The 21,968-nt window shown below is 38.8% G+C and overlaps 2 protein-coding genes across 5 annotated transcripts in view; one reads left to right on the forward strand and one right to left on the reverse strand.

Annotated features, from left to right (window-relative positions):
- The first annotated feature begins 3 nt into the window (after nucleotides 1-3).
- SCRN3 (secernin 3) lies at nucleotides 4-8,220 on the forward strand. 2 transcript variants are annotated; one of them, XM_075093488.1, is made up of 7 exons: nucleotides 5-244; nucleotides 420-601; nucleotides 2,214-2,413; nucleotides 3,095-3,307; nucleotides 5,898-6,060; nucleotides 6,412-6,592; nucleotides 7,394-8,220. In XM_075093488.1, exons 1-7 carry the CDS (start codon nucleotides 74-76, stop codon nucleotides 7,547-7,549), a joined length of 1,266 nt encoding a protein of 421 aa, XP_074949589.1. In that variant the 5' UTR covers nucleotides 5-73; the 3' UTR covers nucleotides 7,550-8,220. The 2 variants fall into 2 exon arrangements, with proteins under 2 accessions (XP_074949590.1, XP_074949589.1); XM_075093489.1 differs by lacking the exon at nucleotides 3,095-3,307 and having other exon boundaries at nucleotides 4-244.
- A 2,781-nt stretch (nucleotides 8,221-11,001) lies between these two features.
- The window catches only part of GPR155 (G protein-coupled receptor 155), a 29,647-nt gene continuing 18,680 nt past the window's right edge, over nucleotides 11,002-21,968 (reverse strand). For all 3 annotated transcript variants that reach the window (XM_075093484.1, XM_075093485.1, XM_075093486.1), the window contains exons 10-16: nucleotides 21,396-21,645; nucleotides 20,636-20,737; nucleotides 18,793-18,926; nucleotides 17,151-17,246; nucleotides 16,090-16,154; nucleotides 15,259-15,396; nucleotides 11,002-13,043 (exon numbers count right to left, since the gene is read on the reverse strand). In XM_075093484.1, the coding sequence (XP_074949585.1) occupies nucleotides 12,821-13,043; nucleotides 15,259-15,396; nucleotides 16,090-16,154; nucleotides 17,151-17,246; nucleotides 18,793-18,926; nucleotides 20,636-20,737; nucleotides 21,396-21,645 (1,008 nt within the window). In that variant the 3' untranslated portion in view covers nucleotides 11,002-12,820. The remainder of the gene's footprint in view (nucleotides 13,044-15,258; nucleotides 15,397-16,089; nucleotides 16,155-17,150; nucleotides 17,247-18,792; nucleotides 18,927-20,635; nucleotides 20,738-21,395; nucleotides 21,646-21,968) is intronic.

Genomic DNA, 21,968 nt, shown 5'->3' on the forward strand with positions numbered 1-21,968 from the left:
CCGCCGTGCCGCCGCCGTCCCTCAGCCCCGCCCCGCCGCCGCCGGGCTCCGCGGAGCGCCCGCCGCCGCCACCATGTCCCGCCGGCCGCCGCCGCCCCGCTCCTGCGACACCTTCGTGGCGCTGCCGCCCGCCACGGCAGGGGGCCGCGTCGTCTTCGGGAAGAACTCGGACCGCCCGGCGGAGGAGGTGCAGGAGGTGGTGCACTTCCCGGCCGCCGCGCACCCGCCCGGCGCCGCGCTGGAGGTGAGGGCGCGGGGGGCCCTGCCGCGGGCCCTCCGGGGCGGGGGGACGGCAGCCACAAACCCCGCTTCCCCCGGATCTCTATTTTTAGCCCGCGATCGGGCGGTTAATCAAGGGGAGATGCTCGCCCAAGCGACGGCGTGGAGGGTAACCGGTTGCGTGCTCTGACTTCTTGCAGTGCACCTACATCAAAATCGAGCAAGTCGAGAAGACCCACGCCGTGGTGCTGAGCCGCCCCTCCTGGCTCTGGGGGGCCGAGATGGGGGCCAACGAGCACGGCGTGTGCATCGGCAACGAAGCGGTGTGGGGGAGAGAGGAGGTCGGTGACGAAGAAGCCCTCCTCGGCATGGACCTCGTAAGGTGTGCACGGGCTGTGGTAGTAAATGGTACTGAGCATGGAATGTAATTTAAAAACATTTGGTTTGAGTTATATGGGAAATAGGTGCGTTCACTTTCAGAAGACACGTCTGTCTCTTCTGCTGTTCTAGCCATAATTAAACACAATTACTTCTTGGCACCAGCATTAGATCTCTGCCAGGAGCTGTGGGAGCCCATGAGCAGCATCAGGTGCTAGAATCACGGAATCACAGGTTGGAAGGGACCTCAGGGGTCATCTAGTTCAACCTTTCTGGGAAGAGCAGAGTCTAAACAAGATGGCCCAGCGCCCTGTCCAGACGACTCTTGAAGGTGTCCAACATGGCCGAGTCAAGCACTTCCCTGGGGAGATTATTCCAGTGCTTGACTGTCCTCACTGTGAAAAATTTCCCTCTCATGTCCAATTGGAATCTCCCCAAGAGCAACTTGTGTCCCTTCCCCCTTGGCCTCTCCATGGGACTCCATGGAAAAAGGGAGTCTCCATCTTCTTTGTAGCTTCCCCTTAAGTACTGGTACATGGTGATGAGACCCCCGCTAAGCCTCCTTTTCTCAAGGCTGAACAAACCCAGCTCTCCCAGCCTATCCTCATATGGCAGGCTTCCCAGTCCTTTGATCATCTTGGTGGCCCTTCTCTGCACCCCTTCCAGCCTGTCCACATCTCTTTTGTATAGCGGGGACCAGAACTGTACACAGTACTCCAGGTGTGGCCTGACAAGCGCTGAGTAGAGTGGGATAATGACTTCTTTATCTCTGCTGGTGATGCCCTTTTTGATGCAACCCAGCATCCTGTTGGCCTTCTTGGCCGCAGCAGCACACTGTTTGCTCGTGTTGAGCTTCTGTCCACCAGGACCCCCAGGTTCCCTTCCACAGAGCTGCTCTGTTTTCCCAGGTGCAAGACCGTACACTTGTCCTTGTTGAACTTCGTAAGGTTCTTGTTGGCCCACTCTTCCAGCCTATCCAGATCTTTCTGCAAAGCAGCTCTTCCTTCCAGAGTGTCTACTTCCCCACTCAATTTGGTGTCATCCGCAAACTTCATCAGGCTACAAGGAAATCATCAAATGTTTTTCTCTATATAGTGTTTGTAGTAAACTGAAACAAGAGACTTTAACTAGTGCAAAGCTGAACTTCAGGAACTAGTGTTGGGCCTTTTTCTAGGGTCAATGTTCTCATTTCCCCCATCTTTTACGTGCCCGTTTTTAGTTTCAGTCTTAGCCACACATCTCCACGTAAACAATGACAGCTTCTTTTGCCTGCCTTACTGGGTGCCAGTGTAACTCTCATTAACCTATAGCAGTTAGTCAGTTCTTCCTGGTACTCTTTTGTCCCAGTCCGATACCCAGATAGGACTTGGAGAAGTTTCCTAGGAGCCCTCTCCCTGGTGTTCATATTTCCGTTTGGTTGTTTTTCCCATGTCAAGGACATACATACGGGACCTACTTCAAACAAGCTCTTTAAATTACTTGCTCCCTTCTCTTACCAGAGCGTACCAGCATCAGGTATGTACAGAAATAACATTCCAATTCAATTTGAATACTCAGGCTGAATAGTTGTATGGAAAATGTATAGTTCAAAAAATAACAGCTTTCTTTTGTCTTAGGCTTGGACTTGAGAGAGCAGACACAGCTGAAAAGGCTCTTACCGTCATAGTTGATTTGCTAGAAAAATATGGACAGGGAGGAAACTGTATGGAGAGCCACATGTTATTCACATACCATAACAGTTTTCTGATAGCTGACAGAAAGGAAGCATGGGTTCTGGAGACATCTGGAAAATACTGGGCAGCAGAGAAAGTAGAAGGTACGGATGATTCTCTTTACTTTCCACATTTCAAATGCAATGACAATTAGCCGTTCTCCACTTTTCATTTACCAACCATTTCATTAAGGCATCAAACTAGCCTCCAGATATGTACATGTGCCTGTAAGCAAGAGGAGTTGCTTCCTAGAGCATCAGTGTGCAGACGCTAGCAGTTTCAAAGAGGAGCTGAGTGACGGGGCCTTTTCAGAGTCAGAGGTGACAACTTCTGCACTTGGAAAACAGAGGACAGTAAGAAGGTCAGCATGAGAATGACAGCAGTATGTATGGTCTTAAGGATGGTGGCAATCGAGGACAATTTCTTTTGGTGACAGGGTAATACTGACAGGATTGGTGCAGTGGGCCCTGAAGTCGCTAATTCCTCCAGGGGACTTAGAAGGACAACCTATGTCTTTGGAAGTGTAAGAGGAAGAATGTAAAGATGGGAATAATCAGGACAGAACCTGAAATACGACGCTGGCAATAGAAGTAAATGAGTCAGAACTGAGTGGCAGTGGAATTTCAATCAGAAGGATACGTATAGGCAAAAATAAACCACAGGACTCACAGTTCTTATAGGAAACTCTTCAGTGCATGATTTGCTTTAGTAAGCTAATTGCAAACAAAATACCAAGAGAAGTAATTTGACGTATTAAATTGGTTCTTTCCTCACCTTACAAACAGGAGGTGCACGGAACATTTCCAACCAGCTCTCTATCACAACCAAGATTGACAGAGAACACCCACAATTGAAGGAATATGCCAAAAGCAAGGGCTGGTGGGATGGGGAAAAGGAATTCGATTTCGCTGCCACTTATTCTTATGTAAATACTGCCAGAATGACCACATCCAGAGGCCGGTATTGTGAAGGCTATAAACTTCTGAACAAACACAAAGGTATAATTTTTGATAATTTTTAAGGTATGCAGAGCATTTAGTGAGCTACATTAAATCATAAATGATTAGACATCTGATGTGGGCAATTATTCACAGGATTTGTTGAACCAGAACTTACTAGAATAACTTTTGGCCTAAAGGAGAAACACTGATCTTGAAGTCTTCTATCCATTTTTGCCGATTTGTTGACAAGGAAAAATTAAAACAAGGGTCAAATATAAAAGATGCACAGCTACAGTAACAACACTCAGAGATCACATTATGACCATACTGCTAAATACTCCTTAAGACCGAGCTCTGAAACACTTTGATAGGCTATATATTATTACTGTACCTCTAAGAAAAAAACCAAAGACTAAAACAGACTCCCTGTGGTTTGCAGCCACAAACAGAACCTTACGAACAACTTCCGTCTGGTACCTTTCACATAGACCTAAGAAAACAGCACTGCATTCGGATACATATCTTGCATTTATTTTTTGAGACTGTTTTTAAAATCTTTGTAGTTATATATTATAACTGCTACTCTAATCTTGTGTAGATAATTAAACACACTGAGAGCAGAAAAATAATAATTTTCTGTACTCTAAGCAGGTGCTCCTAACCACTAACTAACTTATGTTTCAGACCTCTACAGAGAGAAGCTATTCCTTCTCTTTTAACTGCATCCACCTGGCAGGTTTTTGCTGCATCTGTATTCACTTGCTCATTTGAAGTAATTAATCTGAACCAAAATTACATTGCACCCCTGTGTTGTTTTATTTATTTGGCTGAGCTCTGCCAGACCAGGTTTAGCATTTAGTTAATGCATCAGAATGAATTACCTTTTGCTATCCTGCTCTAGCGATCATGTAAATCCTGCATTTATTTTGGGAACTGCAGGTTCTGAGCACTGAAAGCGTTTTCATAATGCCCGTATTTACTTGTATTATAACAATGCTGAGATTCTATCAGTGTTTTCATTCTAAATCCCCATTTGCAGGCATTTACCTGAGCCGTTTTAAAAATCACACTAGGTGTTCAAGTTATCAGTCTCATATGGTTTCAGTTTGTTTAGATTTATTTTAAATCGGTGCCCTAACCAAGCTATTTGGTTTACAGCGTCAGTAAAATCACTGGTTTCCTCATCTACCCTTCCCAGCTTTTTCAGTCAATGGCATTACAGGTTTTTTCCAGGCTGCCTACCACGTAAAGACCATTTTTAGGTAAACATTATTTATATTTCAAAAAACAAAGAGTGTATTTCAGGAATACAAAATAACAAAGTCTAGTGGAAAATATGCAGTACCTTCTTTTCTGCTGGTCATGTTGCCAACTTGAAGTTGACAAACTAACTGTTGTTTCTTTTAATTTCTTTGATTCACCTAGCTTCCTGATTTCTTGAGTACTCTTGACTTTCCCAGGCAACTGTGGGCATACTTAAGAGTGTTTCCTTGCTGAAATGTAGTGCTGCATGCCTGTCCACAGGCGATTTGAATCATGTATAAAAAAATAATACTGGAGACATCTGAAGTAGCAGCAGAGTGATTATTTTGAGAGGAAACAGCAAGGCAGTTTAAAAAAATGAATATTTATGCAGCTAGAACTTCACAGAGGGAAACATATCAGAAGATTAAATGGTGGATGACACCTTCAAATAAAAAAAGTGGATGAACTAATATTTTTATGCTGTGAGCATACGCTCAACTGATACACTAAATCTGAAAACTACTGTAAGTGCTGCCTGTTAGAATATTGGATTGCCTAGTGATACCATGCCAGTATTTAAGCTTCAGTGCACACTACATGAGCAGCAACATCTGAACGCTAGATACAGCGGCATATGTGGAAAGGGTTTTGTTTCACCTAACTGAGAAGAAATAACTATTTTCATGGAGATATTTAGCACTATACCTCACATAGGTAGTTGATTAAGGCTTCTTTACAAATGGATGTGCTGTTGTAGTTCCTGTTGTAGTTCCTGTTGATTCTGAGTTTAGAACACGTCGTTACTCTAGTGCCTCCTTTCAATTGTCAACTTGAAGCCCAAGTGCTTTGGAGGGTCAGATGATTAAAATAAAATAAAATAAAAAGAAGAAAGTGGCAGTCTTGGCATTTCATTTTCAAGCTACACACAAAATCCATGCACACTTATTATTTTTACATTTCCAAAGCGATCCAGTGGTAGTAACTGTGTATAAATACCAATTACTATTATAGCGATTCATCTTAACTTCCACACAGTGCTCAGGAAATTCAGCTTTTAACACAAGCTACTAATTTTCATCTGGAAAGTTACTGGGTGAAGAACCACTTGCTAGCCATATGTATTTTACCTTTCTGGGCAACATCATGTGTCGTCATCGTCTCCCTTTTGTTGCTCATTAACACCTACTCTTTGAATTAAATACTTTGGACAAGACAATAATATTTTAAAGTGTATTACATATTAAGGTATTCTGTTAGGATTATTTTTTTTCCCTGCTAACATGGACAAACTAAAATTGCCATTGCCTATTAAAGGAAAAAGCAGCCAGTTGTAGAGAACACACCATTTAGTTGTTATTACAAGTAGCACTGTGTGTAAATAATTGTATTGTATCTTAAATAGGATCTATCACTTCTGAAATAATGATGGAAATTCTTCGTGACAAAGAGAGTGGTATTAATATGGAAGGTGGATTTATGACAACTGGAAGCATGGTGTCTGTACTGCCTCAGCAGCCCCATCTCCCTTGTATTCACTTCTTTACTGGAACTCCAGATCCTGCGAGGTGATGTAGCAGCAAGTAATTAGGATAAAAAGTTGCAAATATCTAAATGAAAAGTGTTGCAATTCATCTAATTATATTCCTTTTTGCTTTGCTTTTTTATTCTCCTGAAAAAAGCACAGTCGAAAAGTAGGAAGAAAATAATGTACATTATGTACATTAATGCTATCTACCAACCTACTTAGTGAAACACTGCTATGACACTGACTTAAACATCGGTTAGGATTTTTTTTTTAAGACTTCTTTCTTCAAAGAAGGAATTAGAAGAATGGGGAAAAAATACAGCAATCTATTGACTTAACAATTTTAACAAAACTGTATCAGTAAAGGATCTCTTGTATTTTCTTTTTCTAGGTCTGTATTCAAGCCCTTCATATTTGTGCCCAATATTACTCAGTTATTAAAAACTAGCTCCCCTACATTTGGTCATAATGATCCAGTTAAGAAGCAACCACGTTTTCAGAACAAGCCAGATCGAAGACATGAGCTCTATAAAAAACATGAAAGTGCTGCTGTAGTTATGGAAACTATCGAGGTATGTTGATTAAATTAGATTTCAATGCAAGCAGGTGGTTTATATAAGCTCCTTGCTCACATTTTGTTAATGTGATATCATTTAATGCCCTTTGATGGGTTGTGAAGAACATTGTAGTGCACCAGATGCCCATCATCTTGGCATATGGCAGGCATATGTTTCAAACACTAAAACCTGCAACTAGCACATTGCTCTACCCCCAGGCCTAGCCCCAGACAAGTGTCTGTACTGCTCATCTTGCAAAGCAGCAGGCCACACGTACTCCTGCACTAGTCAGATAATGGGGAAATGCTTGAGCAGCCACAGGCAAATACACAGTTCCTGGTAAGAGTACGTCAAACTCTTCAGGAGCCTGGTCTCGGGCAGTAAGGAGGGCACGCCTTTTATCATTGCTTGCTATGGACAGGAAAGGAAACAAGGTGACAAAGATAGCTGGACACAAAGGTGAAGCAGGGAGGTACTTGCTTACTTTTAACAGTAGCATCTCTCCTATTCACAGATGCATGTTCTAAAAAATAAGACACCTGGCCACTTAAGTTTTGGTAGCATAAATACCTAGCGCAGCTTTAACTTTGTTTATTTTCAATCCATCAGACACGGATGCAGGGAGGTGAAGTGAGAGCTAGATATTAGGAAAGATACCTAAGAAAACCTGTCATGGTGCTAACTTCTACCATCGCAAACCTGTACCCTAGAAGCTATTTAAGAGGCTAAAATAAGGACAGTAGGACAGAGTTTGTTAGGGTGAACCCTACATACCCTGTATAGTTTTTAGTGAAATACAGATGTTTCTTTTTGCAGGGTAAAGGTAAAGAGATGCTAAAGGAGATACAGGAGTTGGAGAAACAGAAGATAAGTGAAATGGAATCAATCCTGCAAAACGGATGTCTCGACATTAACCAAGCGGTTAACCTTTTTTCACAGTGTGTAGAAGAAGAACTCAAAATATATAGCTAAAACTACTGTTTGATTGTGGTACAATTCAGTTTTATGATTGACTTTTCCAATGAAGTGGCTATATAGATTACATCTTATTTTCAATATACCAGTTAGTAAGGGCCAAACAGCTTTTGGTTGTGTGAAGCAATGCTGAAAAGGCTGTTAAGTGTTAGGCAGTGGCTTTGTCTGTGACGCAGTATAGAGCTGTCAGCAGAGACTGATTTCATCAACAGATGCAATTAGAATGTTACAGCTTGACTAAATTGCAGAATACCTCATTTCTGGACGAAGAACACAAACTCAGGTCTGCAGAACTCAATTCTAGAATTTCACATTGCCTGAATTAAAACAGCCATGCTGAAGGACTTTCTAAAATGTAGAAGCTATTCCTTGCACTGAACAAAAAGGAAAGTGATAGGCAAGTCAAGTAAGATTGATACTCAGTTGTTTGATAAAACAATTCTAAGATACGTTTCCTATATGAACCTTCTACTCCTTCCATGTAAAACAAGGCTAAGAGTTCAAGCTATATTAAAACCAAATCACAGTTATAATTTTACCATGATTTGTTGTGAAATCTGATTGCATGGAATTCAACAATGCAAGCATCCTGCAAGTTACCACACTACTTTCTCTTCCCTATTTTCCCTACCCTGATACTCAAAAATAAATTAACTTATTTACATAGAGTATGATTTTTGTCAAATTCATTCTGCAATACACTTTGTAACAGCATGTGAGAGTTTTTTTAATGTTCTTGAATTGTTACTTTTTTTAAAATCAGGCAACTGGAAAGGAAGAGGTTGGGGTAAACAAGCATATACAGGTACTCAGCAGGACACTTAAAAGGACTTCTAAAATTTTTTCACTTCATATAAAGCCTTTTAACCATGACTTGTCTTGCCAAAATTACTAGACTATGGAGTTGATTTAATCAAACTTTTTGCCCTGCCAGGAACTCTTCCTCCCTGATACTGTTTAAAGGTAATGATCAATGCAACACTATTATCGTCCGTGGCAAGGGACGAACTGAGCAAACAACTAAGAAAGAAGATTCTGACTTTACTACATGATCAAGCAGGATAAAAATTATGACTGGAAGGAAAAAAAAGATGCAGCACTTCTGCAAACCTTCAGAAGAGAACACGTAACAAGAAATGGAGCATTGGAGCTGCAGCAGTGGTATATGACGTGACACAGTATCCACACAGAAAGACACAGCAGACCACAGAAAGACCATTCTTTGATGATTTTCCTATATTTAGTCAGTTTTAGAATCACCTCAGACACTAAAGATGGGGCTACACACATGCAGTTTTCTCATTTTGCAAATTATTCTATCCCCCCCACTTGGAAAAAAAGTAAATGTAGACAAACAAATACATACACAATGAAGTTTGCAGAATGAGTAAGAAAATTAAGAGCTTAGCAGAATTCGTTCTTCCTGATCCTACGATGAAAGTAGAAGTTAATTTGGCATACCATGTTCAGATCCACAGCGAGAAACTAACAGGTGAGGAAAGGTTCTTGAAGTTCCTAGTTCTAGTGATCCTATGCGTACCAAGTGGCAGCAGCAAGTAAGATTGAGTAGCAGGTAAGACTGAAAGTAAGCTTGAGTTGACTGTGAACCTTTTGTGTCTGCGTTGCCAACAAAACTTCTTAGAAGTTCAACAGGATGGTGGATGTTCGTGAACTGGAAGGTATATTTAATAAAATTTTGCTGTATTTACCCATTTCCCTCATGTGGGACAATCGTGGGTATCTTTATCCTATTTTGGATCATCAGCTGTTCCACGCTAGCTCTTTATTAACTTCAAAGCAGCAATAAATGCCAGGTAAAACTGTGCTGGAAACCAAGGGATGAGTGAAGTTGACAGGTAGCATAGCAAAACAAGAGAAACAGTTTTATGCTACAATGCAAACATGGTGAAGTTACACAGTAATGAAAGCAGTGAAGGTGGTGGAGCAGGCCTTTAAGGGATCTTCTTGGCCACTTAATCGTGGGTGGCAATTAACCAGGTTAAGTGTATCGGTCTGGTTGTAATATCGGCAGATACCGTCCAACTGTTCTAGTTTCTGTGCTACAGGATACAAAGTAAAAACAATGTGATGTGTGGAGATAGGTCAATGGATGGCCAGAGTACAGGATATTTTGGTACCTTTTTTCCTGGGATTTCATCCTCCTAGAACACATGCAGTGTAAAAACAGAAAACGAAGATGAGGTCAGGAGGAACAAATAACCCTCCCTCCCACAACTATCCATTAAAAAAAAATCAGAATGGCCTCTAGAGGGCAATCTTTGCATGTATTTCAGGTAAGAATACATCGTACAGCTTTTATTTTAAAAGGCCCAGGGCTCCATGAAGGATCATTATTTAAAAAAAAAAAAGTACTAAAATTGCTACCTAGAAAACAAAGTTTGATATCCACCCTGTCCATTATCACAATTGTTTGTAGATTAGTGCTACAGAAAGGATCTGGTGTTTCACTGGAGACTCCTCTGGACTTTCTTGTTCAGTGGATGTTTTCATGGAACTATAACTTCCAAATTAACTGAGATTTATCCCAAACTAATCCACCTTCAGAATAAAAGAACTCACTGCACCACTGACCACACCTTTAAAGCAAAGGTACTTCTAACCACCAAAAATTCACATATCAGTAGATCAACTACTGACATAGATCAAATTGTCAACTATTTTGAGACTTGCTTCCACCAAGGAGCACTGGCAAGTATTTGTCATATAAAACAGTTATTTAACTTTCTAAAGCGATTCCAATTCTATTCTTAGCTTCTAGAAGTAACCAGTGACTTGGAAATAGATTATCATAGCCCATATTTAATTCATAGTTTCTTTAGTCTATTTATTAACCATCATAGACTATCATTGGACTAATATCAGCAGTCACAATGTTGCAACAGTTAATCTAACAGAATTTGGCATCAGTTGTCAATTAAAGGTGTTATCTTCATTAGATTTGTAACAAGGAGCCTTCCCTGGGCAGAAATTTGGAGCAATTTCTTACTTAAAACGGACATTTGTTCAAATCTAGGGAATAGCAGAGCCATTATAACAAGGGAGGCAAGGACAGGACTTAATTATGAAAATGAGAAAGACAAGAGTGCAAGAACAATGACTATGCATGGAACTGTGAAACTGAACTAAGATTAACTTCTTGAACATTTGAAGAAATAAAAAAAATTGCGTTTGGCAAGTAGATGATAATGTGAAACGTTCCTAAAGATCTGCTTAGCTGTTAGATGAAGACTGGTATCTTTTTGTGAACACCCATTAACAAGTGCTCTGCCTACTTAAAAAGCATCAATGGTGGATTTAAGAGAGACCAAATTTGAAACGCAGGAGCCACTTTAACAAATCTCTCAGAAAAATGCATTTCTCATAAACCTTGACTGGCACACATAACCCCTCCCACACCTCACATCACATCACAGCTCAGAACTCTGAAATCAAGTAAACGATTTATTGACAAGTTGCAGTATTTAGAAGCCAGACATACTCACAGCTTCTGCTCTTAAGTCACATGTATCTAATTATTCCAAAATATTTGATGTAGCCGTCTTCAGCAGTTGTAATGGAAATACACTATTGTTTTCCTTTGTGGCCACAGCCTGATACAAATGTCAACTATTTTGTTGCTGGAAAACGTCAAAATATGTCAGTTTGTACAGCATACATATGTAGTAGGATGCAGTTAGGTTTCTGTGCACGCTGCAGATGTGCAATAAGACTGACAGTAAAAGGAATTATTTTTTCAATATAAGTCTTACATGGAGTTATAGCTACCATAAAACAACTGTTTCTTGAACAGTAGTTTATGCTGCTAAGATAACTTTTAATTCTTAATACAAAGTAGATGCATAAGTAGCCATGATAAAAATCTGTATACTAAAAAAAAGAGAAAAGGGAAAGACTTTTTTAAAAAAAGGATGACAAGAGTTATTCATATGCTTGAGCAAATAATTATTTTTTTATACCTAGGTTCCTTTCCCTCACTATATAAAATTTTTATATAGACATAAGTGCTGTTCCTGCCGTTTTAAGAGGCCAGCATAATGGCTATCATATTACAGTTTGTCTTTAATCTTTTCAAAACAGTGCAGAAGACACACAGATTCTCAGATTCTGCCTTCAGTGCACAGGAATCTGAATGACACTACAGTAACTATTTAAAAATCATAGGGGGATACCTGAGGCTTATTAGGAACCTGTGTTAGGCAAGCAACACTAAAATTTTAGTATCTTTAGCTACTCTAAACCCTAACGTGGATGTTCAGTTAGGTTTCTTTGTATAATAGGTTTAGAAGTTATTGTGTTTCATTTAAAAGGTTTTCTGATTTGATAAAATTTTTTGTCTTGACTTGCACAGGTATCCAAGGCTTCCATAACATCTTTATTTAAGGCTGGCACTTCTGAATGAAACTGGAAAAGCTAACTTCAGGAGGTAAAAAAATCTACTCTTAACAAAGCTGTTACTACCAACATAAGGCAAAACTTCAGAACCAATGGTTTATATGAAATTCCACTATATCATTTTCTAATTTGAGGGAGCGGAGGGTATTTTTATGTTTTTAAGATTTGGTAAGTTTGTACAAAATCATTATTTATTCCACTCAATATTTCCTCAGCTTTAATCCTCTGACATTGGAACCATCTTCACAACAATTCTACTCTTACAAATGGAGGATTTTATCTCTAACGGAGAAACAAACCACCTGATCTGAGGTGTAAACAGCTAGAAAAAATTCCTAGCATTAGACAAGAGTAGAGTAGTAAAAACCGGGGTGTGATAAAAGAAATCCTACTTCTGTGAAGTCAGGGGGAAGCCTGACCATAAACATGAATCAATATTTCATCAGACTAAAATACAGAAAACATACAGCAACACGAAAAACACCTCTCATTCTTTTTTTTTTTCCTTCCTCCATTGTGGCACCAGTCACTAAAGCTGCTGTTATAATTCCTCTATAATATGACAGTGACACACATCATTTTACTACTTGTTTTGCTTAAAATGGAAAAAATACTCTAAATTCAGAGCATCTTGTTTTGTTCTAGTTGCATTCTGGTTGGAACACTCACTAAATGTCAGTCGCTACCATCTCCTTCAGAATACACACAAGTAGAACCACATCTCTTAACTTTACAAAAGAGAATAATACAAGTGTGTGAGAGCCCTGAGAAAGAAATTCTTCCAATTCCAGTGGTAAAGGCAGAGGAGATGGTCACATACACCCCTAACTGCCTGTCCTCTGCCTAGTGCTCAGGTCAATGGCTCTCAACTGCAACTGATCTCTTAGGAATAAAGCGGTAATACAAATATTCATCCCGAAATTCAAATTCATTTGTAATATGCTGGACGACGCCTCCTTTCATCAGTCTGTCTCCATACATCACAGCTTCACCACGGTCAGAGGCAAGGCCAACTTGCATGAGCCAGTTCACCAGGTCACAGCCAAAGAAGATGCCAGTGGAGATCTTTGCACCACACCTGTATGTCAAAGGAATGATTCACCCACATGTTCTGTAAATCTGGTATCACCACTGCACGATGGGGAAAGGCAAGGAAAAATAGCAGGAAACAAGGAAAGACATCATAATAGTTAAGAGCATGTTAGAAGAGAATTTGCAAGTTTTGTATATTAGGGGCATGCCAATATTCCCTACGTTTTCCTACAGACACATCAACGAGAAGCAAAATGTACGTACAAAGTTATTTTAGGCTTCCACAAATAAACTTCAGAGAACATAAGTAGCAATTTTCCTAAACACACACACACAACGTAAGTCTATTTCTTGGGTACTTACTTCCCATGTACTCATTAGCATGGCCATTTCTGCAACAAAATATCTGATTTGAGTGCGGCATGCCCACAGCAACAGGATCTCAATCTGCACTTTAATTCCATGTTATAATTTCTCTCAGCTTTAAACAGACACTAAATGCTTACATATATTGTAAACAAAAAACATTTAACTTGCATATCTGGTTAAATATTTACCGCACAGGCAGTACTAAGAAAAAACAAATGTTTTACAACAAGACTAAACTAATTTTCTTTTACATATTTATGAGGCAATGCCACTAACATCTACCTAGTTGTAGTAAAAATACCACTCAGAAATTTACCTGCAGCAATGAGTGTTTCTGATTGTCTAAAATCTGCTCTATTGAACCCAAGCACAGGGTTTTCTGAAGATGATTAACAGCTACACAGGAAAAAACAAACTTCTTTCTCTATTTTTCTCTTTTCTCTATTTTTTTAAGTTAAAAGCAGCAGTAGCAGAAAGCAACTGTTAACATCTATTAGCAGAGAAGCAAAAATTAAAATAAATAAAAATGCATGATTACAAGGTCTCAGTTACAGTATGTTTAAATCAAAGATAGGATCAAGTTAGAGGAATAAAATGAAAAGATAAATGCTTTCTTTTAACTCACAAGGAGAAATAAGACACAAAAGTAGTTCTGCACTAACATAATATTGAAACAATGAAGCAATAAATGTCAGATTTTGATGTAGTCTCAGGTGATATATGATTAAAGAACCAACAAAACCCAACCAAATGAACAGCCCAAAGCCCAGGAAACCACAATAGCAGCAGAGGCACAGGAAACACAGCCGTAAAAACTTTCAAAACAAACCTTTTCTGAAATCTTTTTTGTCTGGCATGAAAGAAGCAAGTCCTTGAACTGCCATAGTTCATTTTTTTCTAAATGGATAATTTTATTACTTTATTTCTTATGGAACATTACTATTATCTGAGGAGAATGAACAAAATCATGATGCTGTCAAAACCAGTTCTAGAATGTGGTGTTGGACTACCTGACCATTAAAAGACCAGTCCATCCCACCAAACTAGACCTACTTAAAAGCTCATATAAGAAGAAAAATAGAAGTTTTTCGTTAGAACAATTCTTCATGTCTCCATTTGATACAGTACATATTTAAATAAAGGCAGAATTTTCCCCTTGTTCCTGCTGTTTCTGTCTGCATTTCTCTTCTCATCCACCTACACATACCTGAATACATAATCCTTGATTTTGGTATCATGATTTGCATCTGAAAGCTTTGCTGATCTCACAAATTGAGGATTAGGCCTCACAAGAGGAATGAGCAAAAGAAATTGTACTAACTCAGAAGGTGTAAAGATCCTAAAAACACTATAATCTCATGTATTGAGTGGCCTCTAGTACACACTGACATCAGTTGCAATAGTTTCACCTCCTGTAAAAGCGATTTATTAGTAAACATTCAGTCGTATAAATACTCACACCTTCTTAATCTCAAAACAAACCAAATGAAGGGTCTCAAGTTTGACAAAACTCACACACACTCTATTACAGGCATTACCATATACATTTCTTCAGAAAGATTTTCTCTCCTGAACTCCAGCTAAATGCAAAAACTGGGGCTGTGCTTTAATGATACAAAACGTTTTATAATTTATATAAACCCTATATAATAGATAGGTTTTATAGGATATATAGGATTATATAGGATAATGTGATAACTTGCACCTCAGCGTTTCAGTTTGAGACCAGAAACATTTCTCTGTTACTGCTAAATTCTTAATCCTCACCTTGAGGCTTGCATAAATATGCTACAACAGGAACTGCCCACAGACAGATTAAACTGCATTTCATTACTTCCAAAAGGTGAGCAATGACCTTTGTAACAAGTTTTATGTACAGGCAGAAACCTTACCTTCTGCCTCTGACAATGCTTTTGACACATTGATCTCTGTGATAACGAACAAACTGTTGACAGGTCATCCTGATCTCCTCAGGTACAGACGAATCTGTATGCCCTGCTGCTTCTCTTCCTCCCCAGAGAAATTCAAGTCTTAAAAAAGAAAAAGAAAAACTGCAAATCAACCAGAGGCGTTTTTAAGAAAATTGGAAATAATAGGACAGAACCATAGGAAGCTTATCACAACTGTTTTACTGGGTTTGTGCCCAATACTTTACAATCTTCCTAATAAACCTGTATGGCCTTTGAACACTGAGAGGGTTTATTCTAGGCTCAGGCAGAAGTTGGGAAGAGAGCAGCTGGGAGCCAGCCCCAGCTGCTGGATTCACACCGCAGCCAGCTAGGTCTAAGACAGCTTTGTACAACTCATGCCTCCACAGTGAGGGCAATCGAAGTGTCCATCCACACAAAGCACCTGCATGAGGTTATGAGTACAGGACTTTAAAACAGTGATGATAGATGCGAATGCTGAGCCAGATTATAATGTTTTAATTTATTAGCTGAAATTCTTTCTGAAGATCCATCATCTCACTGATCCAATTGCATACTTCACCATCATTTGCCAAAGATTTTGCCTATAGGCAGCCTGTGGGATTTTTGTCTTTGGGAGTGTCATTCAGACAGCAGTAAAAACTTATGCACAGTGAACTGCAATTATCTCTCCACAACTGGGAGAGAAAAGAAATTCGGAAGATCAAACAAACAGGCAATGGAATGCAATGGCACTGAACACTCAATACCCTTTAATAATTAGATTTATAGGTGTAATGTAAAGATTCTATTTACCTCCGCTTGAATGGTAGAATGATTAAATGCTTATCTAAGCCAAAAATACCAAAGGAAATGAAGCCCTGCAGGAAAAGATACAGAAAAAGCAACATTAAGGAAAAACTTTGGTTTCTAAAGAACAGACAAAATGTTAAAAACTCATTGCCAAAACACACATGAGAAGTATCCCTCTTCTCTAGAGGTCATTCAAAATGCATTTTGTTTTTGCTTTGATTTTTCATTTGGGCCTTAAAAAGACAGATTAATACTTAACAGTCCATCAAAGAAACTGTTCAAGTACCAGTTCAGTAAACCGAATGCTGTATACCACCTGACACTTAAAACATCAGTATCCTTACAGACCCAGTTACTTAAATCCATCTTTGTTAATGTCAAGGACTGACTTACTGTGATTTGAATGCTAGAATGCGCACTCACTTTTCTGTTCCGCTTCTGTATCAAAACTACTATCGTTACTTGATACTGCAGTGCATCTTGTAGGCACACCTGTCATTGGATCTCTAAACGTTCCTTCAGTATGTGTATTAACACTGCCTTGCTTTCACCTTCATGGATAACAAAGCTATCTTGTGTCAGTTTGCACTGAAAAAAGCTATGTGCAGCTGGAACAATTACACATCTAATTGCCAGCTATTAGTTAATGGTGCTGTAACTGAAACTGAAGAGATGATATCCTAAAGCCTTACAGTGAAAAGTATCCATGTAGCCATGCTGCACATATGTAGTTACACTGGTGCAATTCCTCAGAGTAGACACCAATGAAACTTTCTGGTACAAATAAAGCTAAAATCCTACTCAGTTTCCATAGGCATTTGGCACTCAGTTGTCATTTGTACCTTTGAAAGAGTTCATGCACATAGAACATGCTCATGCACATAAGACATGCATTATGATAAGAAAGCTAATAAAGCAAAAGAAAAAGCTTCAGAAAAAAGTGCAAAACAATGTAAGGAGCTGGTGACTTCAGCATTGTTTGAGGACTTCAATTTACAGTGCTTGTAACATGTGCTGCAACACCCACTAACAAAATAATTTTCAGAACAAACATTGATAAGTACCTGACCAAAATTAAACACAGCACAGAAGAACTGCAATTCCACATATAGCCTTCCAGGCTCTTGGTTGAACAGCCACCACAAACAACTGGAAAGATTCTGTTAAGAAAAAAACAAAACAAAAAAACCCACAAACATAACCTGAGTGTTAAAAATCACAAGCACTTTCTCACTCTTCACATGCTAACAGATTCTTGCACAATTTTCACTGTCTTTATTTAACAAATGATTCAGATAAAGACAAATAAGAGGGAACAAACACCTTAAACCATCATTTTAGTCAGGCTTAATAGTGGGGGGGGTATGGGGAGCTTGTTTGTTTTTAAACAAAATAATGCAAAACATACCAGTGTCGAGGTCCTGCCCCTTTATACGTTTACATAAGGAACTTGCCTTAAGCATACTTAGGTATTCAACCTAACACAGACAATATTAGCCCAGACAGACTTGCAGTATTTGTCTTTAGGCCTGTTTAGCCGAGACCAGTGCTTTCTACGTATTTTTTGCATAGTTAAGATTGTGTTAAGCTGAAGCACATACCACTTCAGCTATTTTAGATGCCTGACAGAAGGAAAAAAAAAAAAAACCTACAAAGTTAACCCCTTTGGGTGTAAAGGCCAATTCTTTAATGTAACTGGCCTCATTTCATAGTATCTATGTAGTAATTCAGATACTGCTAAAACAGAGGCAAACATTTGGGACAGCTCTTAAATACAGAGGATGTAAAAATATATTAGCATGGAATATTTGATACAGGAAGTTTGAGAGGGAAAAAAATCCATTTTGTAATTTAAAGGGACCTGAAAAGCAGCAGTAGGAACTGTTATACTACAGAGTTGTGTCATGCTGTCCTGCTTTGCAGTATTACATATTTGTGCCATAGCATTCTCCATTTCAAATAAAAATACTTCCCCCTAATTGTCATCCACAAGAAGCTCAACTTTGAGCATGACATTCAAACGGAGAGAGTTGTTTCTCATATTTGTCACAGTTAACAACTCAGATTATATCCCTAATGCATTACATTCTGGTGTTTCACACTTTTACACAGGAGCAGTCACCTTCACAGCTGGGATCTAGTCCATAACGATGCTTGGCAATACCAGCTTAGCTACGTTGCCTCCAAACCACCACTAAAAGCAACAAAACTGCATTCTGCCATTTCAAATAGTCTTACGTTATTCTTAACTACTAAAGCACCTCGAAGAAATCCAAGTTCCAAATACATGCACGATCAGATGGAAACAATTTTTGTACAGTCTCCTTCAGAAGTAGAATTCACTTTGTATTTTTAATTGATTGTTGCCTTGGAAATAAGACTAGCTTTTAAGAAAAATGGGAAGAAGGGTGGTAGTGATGAATTAACTATCGAATTATGTAATTCCATTTTTTTTTCCCTTTAGGGTTCTCCAGTATGCCTTGCTCACTAACAACAATCTTAACTTGCCTTTAATTTATGATGTGGCACAGAAAAATTAATTTCATGTTATCCTTCCTTCCAGTAAGAGAACAAAATAAAGCCTCTAATTTACTTAATGAATTGTTGCATCAGGAATTGGAAGATATTTACTGGACTGTCTACATAGCTTTCCTAAAAATCATTCCATCTCAAAGAGTTAAACAGCATGAGGAAAAAAATATTTACAGCAAACAGGCCAACAACAAGAAGTAAGCACAGCAGCACATGTCTGGCCAGCTGTTTGTCCCCGGTCTGTAGCAGCTGTTCTTCCTGAGCCAATACGCAGGTTTGAGTATTGCAATGACTCACACACTGATCAGCTGAAAAACAAACCAGAATTTTTCATTAGGCTTCTAACTTACGAACTCCATGGGCAAACTTGTTAATGTAACTTGCAGAGTTACATTACCTTGTAAGTATCTGTACTGAAGTCACACTCACAAAATTTAATATTAGTTTTGACAATAACCTGTCCAGACATCTAGTCTCAAATGAAACAGTAGTTTACACGTCCTCCTAAAATGAAGAAACTTTTTGCAGTAGAACTCTTATTTCAAAGGTTTAATGCAAACTTAAGTTAGGCTAACATTTAGAAAACACTACTAGAAATAATGAAAAAGTAGCATTTTCTCAGAACAGTTTTTAAACTTAGAATCAATTTCTGTAATAAGGATTTAAAATATACCATCAGCTCTAAAGTTTTTGCTCTGTATCTCAGCGTTGTTGAGCTCTAGATCAGACAATCAACTGTATTTATTTCAGTTCTGTGACTGTATTTTTAACGTGCTATATCAGAACACTGTCATAATTCTATCAGTCAAAAGAGCCAAACACACAGAGAATGGATGCTAATCTTCCAGCTACAGAGTTCTAAGGAATTCTGAAAATCTTCCTCTAGATGGCAGTGAAAAACTTCCTGGCAAGGACATACCTAAGTATTTGCACCAGATACCTGTCACAGCAGTTCAATGGGATGGTAGAAAGATTAGTAACTATTGCGGGCAAAGTTACAATAGTGTATCCATTACAATTTGCTTTTACTGATTTATAATTTTGAAGTGATCACTCAGTAGGTGGAAAAGATTTCTACTCGATCTTAAGATGTTTTCTACCTTATCTTTTAAGATAAGGAAGTTAAAGCGGCCTTCCTGCATCATTGGAAGACATTCTTATGATGCTTGTCTGAATTACTTGATAGATAAAATAGTTGGCAATAGGTGGAAAGCTAGCATTTTATGAGAGGAGACATAACTAAGTACATTTCAGTGTGAAATATTCAGATTTGTTGAAAGTCATGCTGCATCTAAACAAAGGATGCAAAAAAAAAAAAGGAAAAGAAAATAGGAAAAAAAAAGGCTACACTGCAGCTAGCTTTGATTTTTGAAGGGGATGTATGATGAGAATGGGCTGAGCATGCATTCTTCCATCAGGTGATGAACAGTCACTTTGATCCATTTTTTCCTATTTCAGTGACTCCTAAAGCCCCCTTAGTCAATTTTCTCCATCTCTCTCCCCTAGACATGGATAATACAGCAGCATGGATAGTTGATCTAATCTGCAGTAAGTGCTTGCTCATCTAGATCAAAAGTTTCTCAACCAAAACATGTGCATGATTACAACAAAGGTTTCAAAGGCCTTTTCAGAAGACACAAGATGTGAATACGAGAATGTAAAAAAGCATGTTTAAGTTGAAAACTTGAGGCAAAGTAGGGTTATGCATTCAACTTCCCAGTGTCCAAACAAGGCAATGATGGAGAGAGAAAGTCAGAAGGATGTGTTACAGTAGCTTAGTGGTAAAAAAAAAAAAAGCCTGAAAACAACTATCTTGAGAACTGAAAGATTACTAATAACTATCAGGCAGAAGAGTACACACACTTAACATATTCCTAATACTTGACCTTAACATTAAATAAGTTATCCAGGTAGAGTTGAGACAACAACAGCCTAAACAGTTTCTTTGCGAGAACACCACACATAAATGTTGTGGAAGAGTTTGTAGTATTAGAACAAGGAGACACTACTGCTTTACCTGTTTCAATTGGAGGAACCTTGCTTCCAACAGCATTTGACACTTCTTTGCTCTCTCCGGCACAGGATAATTCACCATTCTTTGTTTGACAAGAACAGCAACCTATTAAGCATGTACAGTGACAGGATAGTTGGCTTCCTTCACTAACATACTCTGTTTTCCAAGTATATCAATATATTCTACACAGCTTTAACTATTATACTCAAAAATAACCCCAAAAGGGAAAGCAGACTTAAATTTTCCCATTTGCTGAGAGGGTAAATGGGTAACACTACTAATATATAGAAATATTTAATATAGTACTACCATCATGGAAGCAACACAAGCACTTTTAGCTAGAGGGAAAACATATGGAAGTGATCAAAAAGGCTACGTACAAAGAAGGAGGACTAGAAACACATTTAGTAGCAATGCTGTGGGCATATAATTCATTTTCAGAGAGATGGTTTACTGAGTAAACAATCTAAGACACCTAGTGGACTGCATTTTTCACATCTTTATCGAGATACCACTGCTTACGTAAAAAACCCATACATATGCTTTTTTTCCTGTCTACTTCCCCTACCCTTACAGTGATAACCATCAAACTTTCCTTAGAAACATAAACCTAAATCCTTGGGCAGTTATATCTAGATTTTCTTCTGCCTAATGTAACACTTGAAGGTGTAAACAACTGTTCTTCTCAGGCCAGAATTAGATTTGGAACATTATTTTATTGTATCCTGAGACATTTATTCTTTTACAAATCTACTTTCCCTACCTCTTTCTGCAGATGGCTGTGCAGAAGATCCTTGAGAAGGTGGTGTAGAAGATATTGCAGAAGGCTGAGGCACAGTGGCTGAAACTTGACTCCCCTCACTCCCTTCCACTTCAGCCTGCTCCACTTGGATACGTGGTGAATAAGGGTTCAGTACCTCATAGCTTGACTCTTGCCTATTTCTGTTCATGCACATAAGCGAGATACCCGACATCAATATACTGATGAACAGGATCACTGCTGTGGTAATTATCTGTTAAGAGAGCAAAGAAAATATACTTAAATACAAAATAAAGGAAAATAGTTGCATATATCAGTCTTTCTAACTTCTGTACTTTCCTAACTATGCTAACAAATGTATCTGAACAAGACAGTTTTCTACATTTACTGCTCTTGCATCTTGTGGCATTGGAGGAGTGATCAGTACACAAGACTAATTTTCCTTGCCCAAGTACCTCAGCGCTCTCTCTCCCCCCCTTTTTAAGTGGCGACCCCTACTTCCCATGAAATCCGAAAACATCCCTGATGATCATCATCATCTTTCCCCTCAGGATCAATAGTGCTCCAGTTTAAGTT

The sequence above is a fragment of the Phalacrocorax aristotelis genome, chromosome 5, assembly GCF_949628215.1.
Source record: "Phalacrocorax aristotelis chromosome 5, bGulAri2.1, whole genome shotgun sequence".
NCBI lineage: Eukaryota > Metazoa > Chordata > Aves > Suliformes > Phalacrocoracidae > Phalacrocorax > Phalacrocorax aristotelis.

Coding starts and splice junctions, on each gene's coding strand:
- SCRN3 (XM_075093488.1), top strand. CDS start 74: ATGTCCCGCCGGCCGCCGCCGCCCCGCTCCTGCGACACCTTCGTGGCG. Junction 245..419: donor CGCCCGGCGCCGCGCTGGAG/GTGAGGGCGCGG, acceptor GACTTCTTGCAG/TGCACCTACATCAAAATCGA. Junction 2,414..3,094: donor GGCAGCAGAGAAAGTAGAAG/GTACGGATGATT, acceptor CCTTACAAACAG/GAGGTGCACGGAACATTTCC.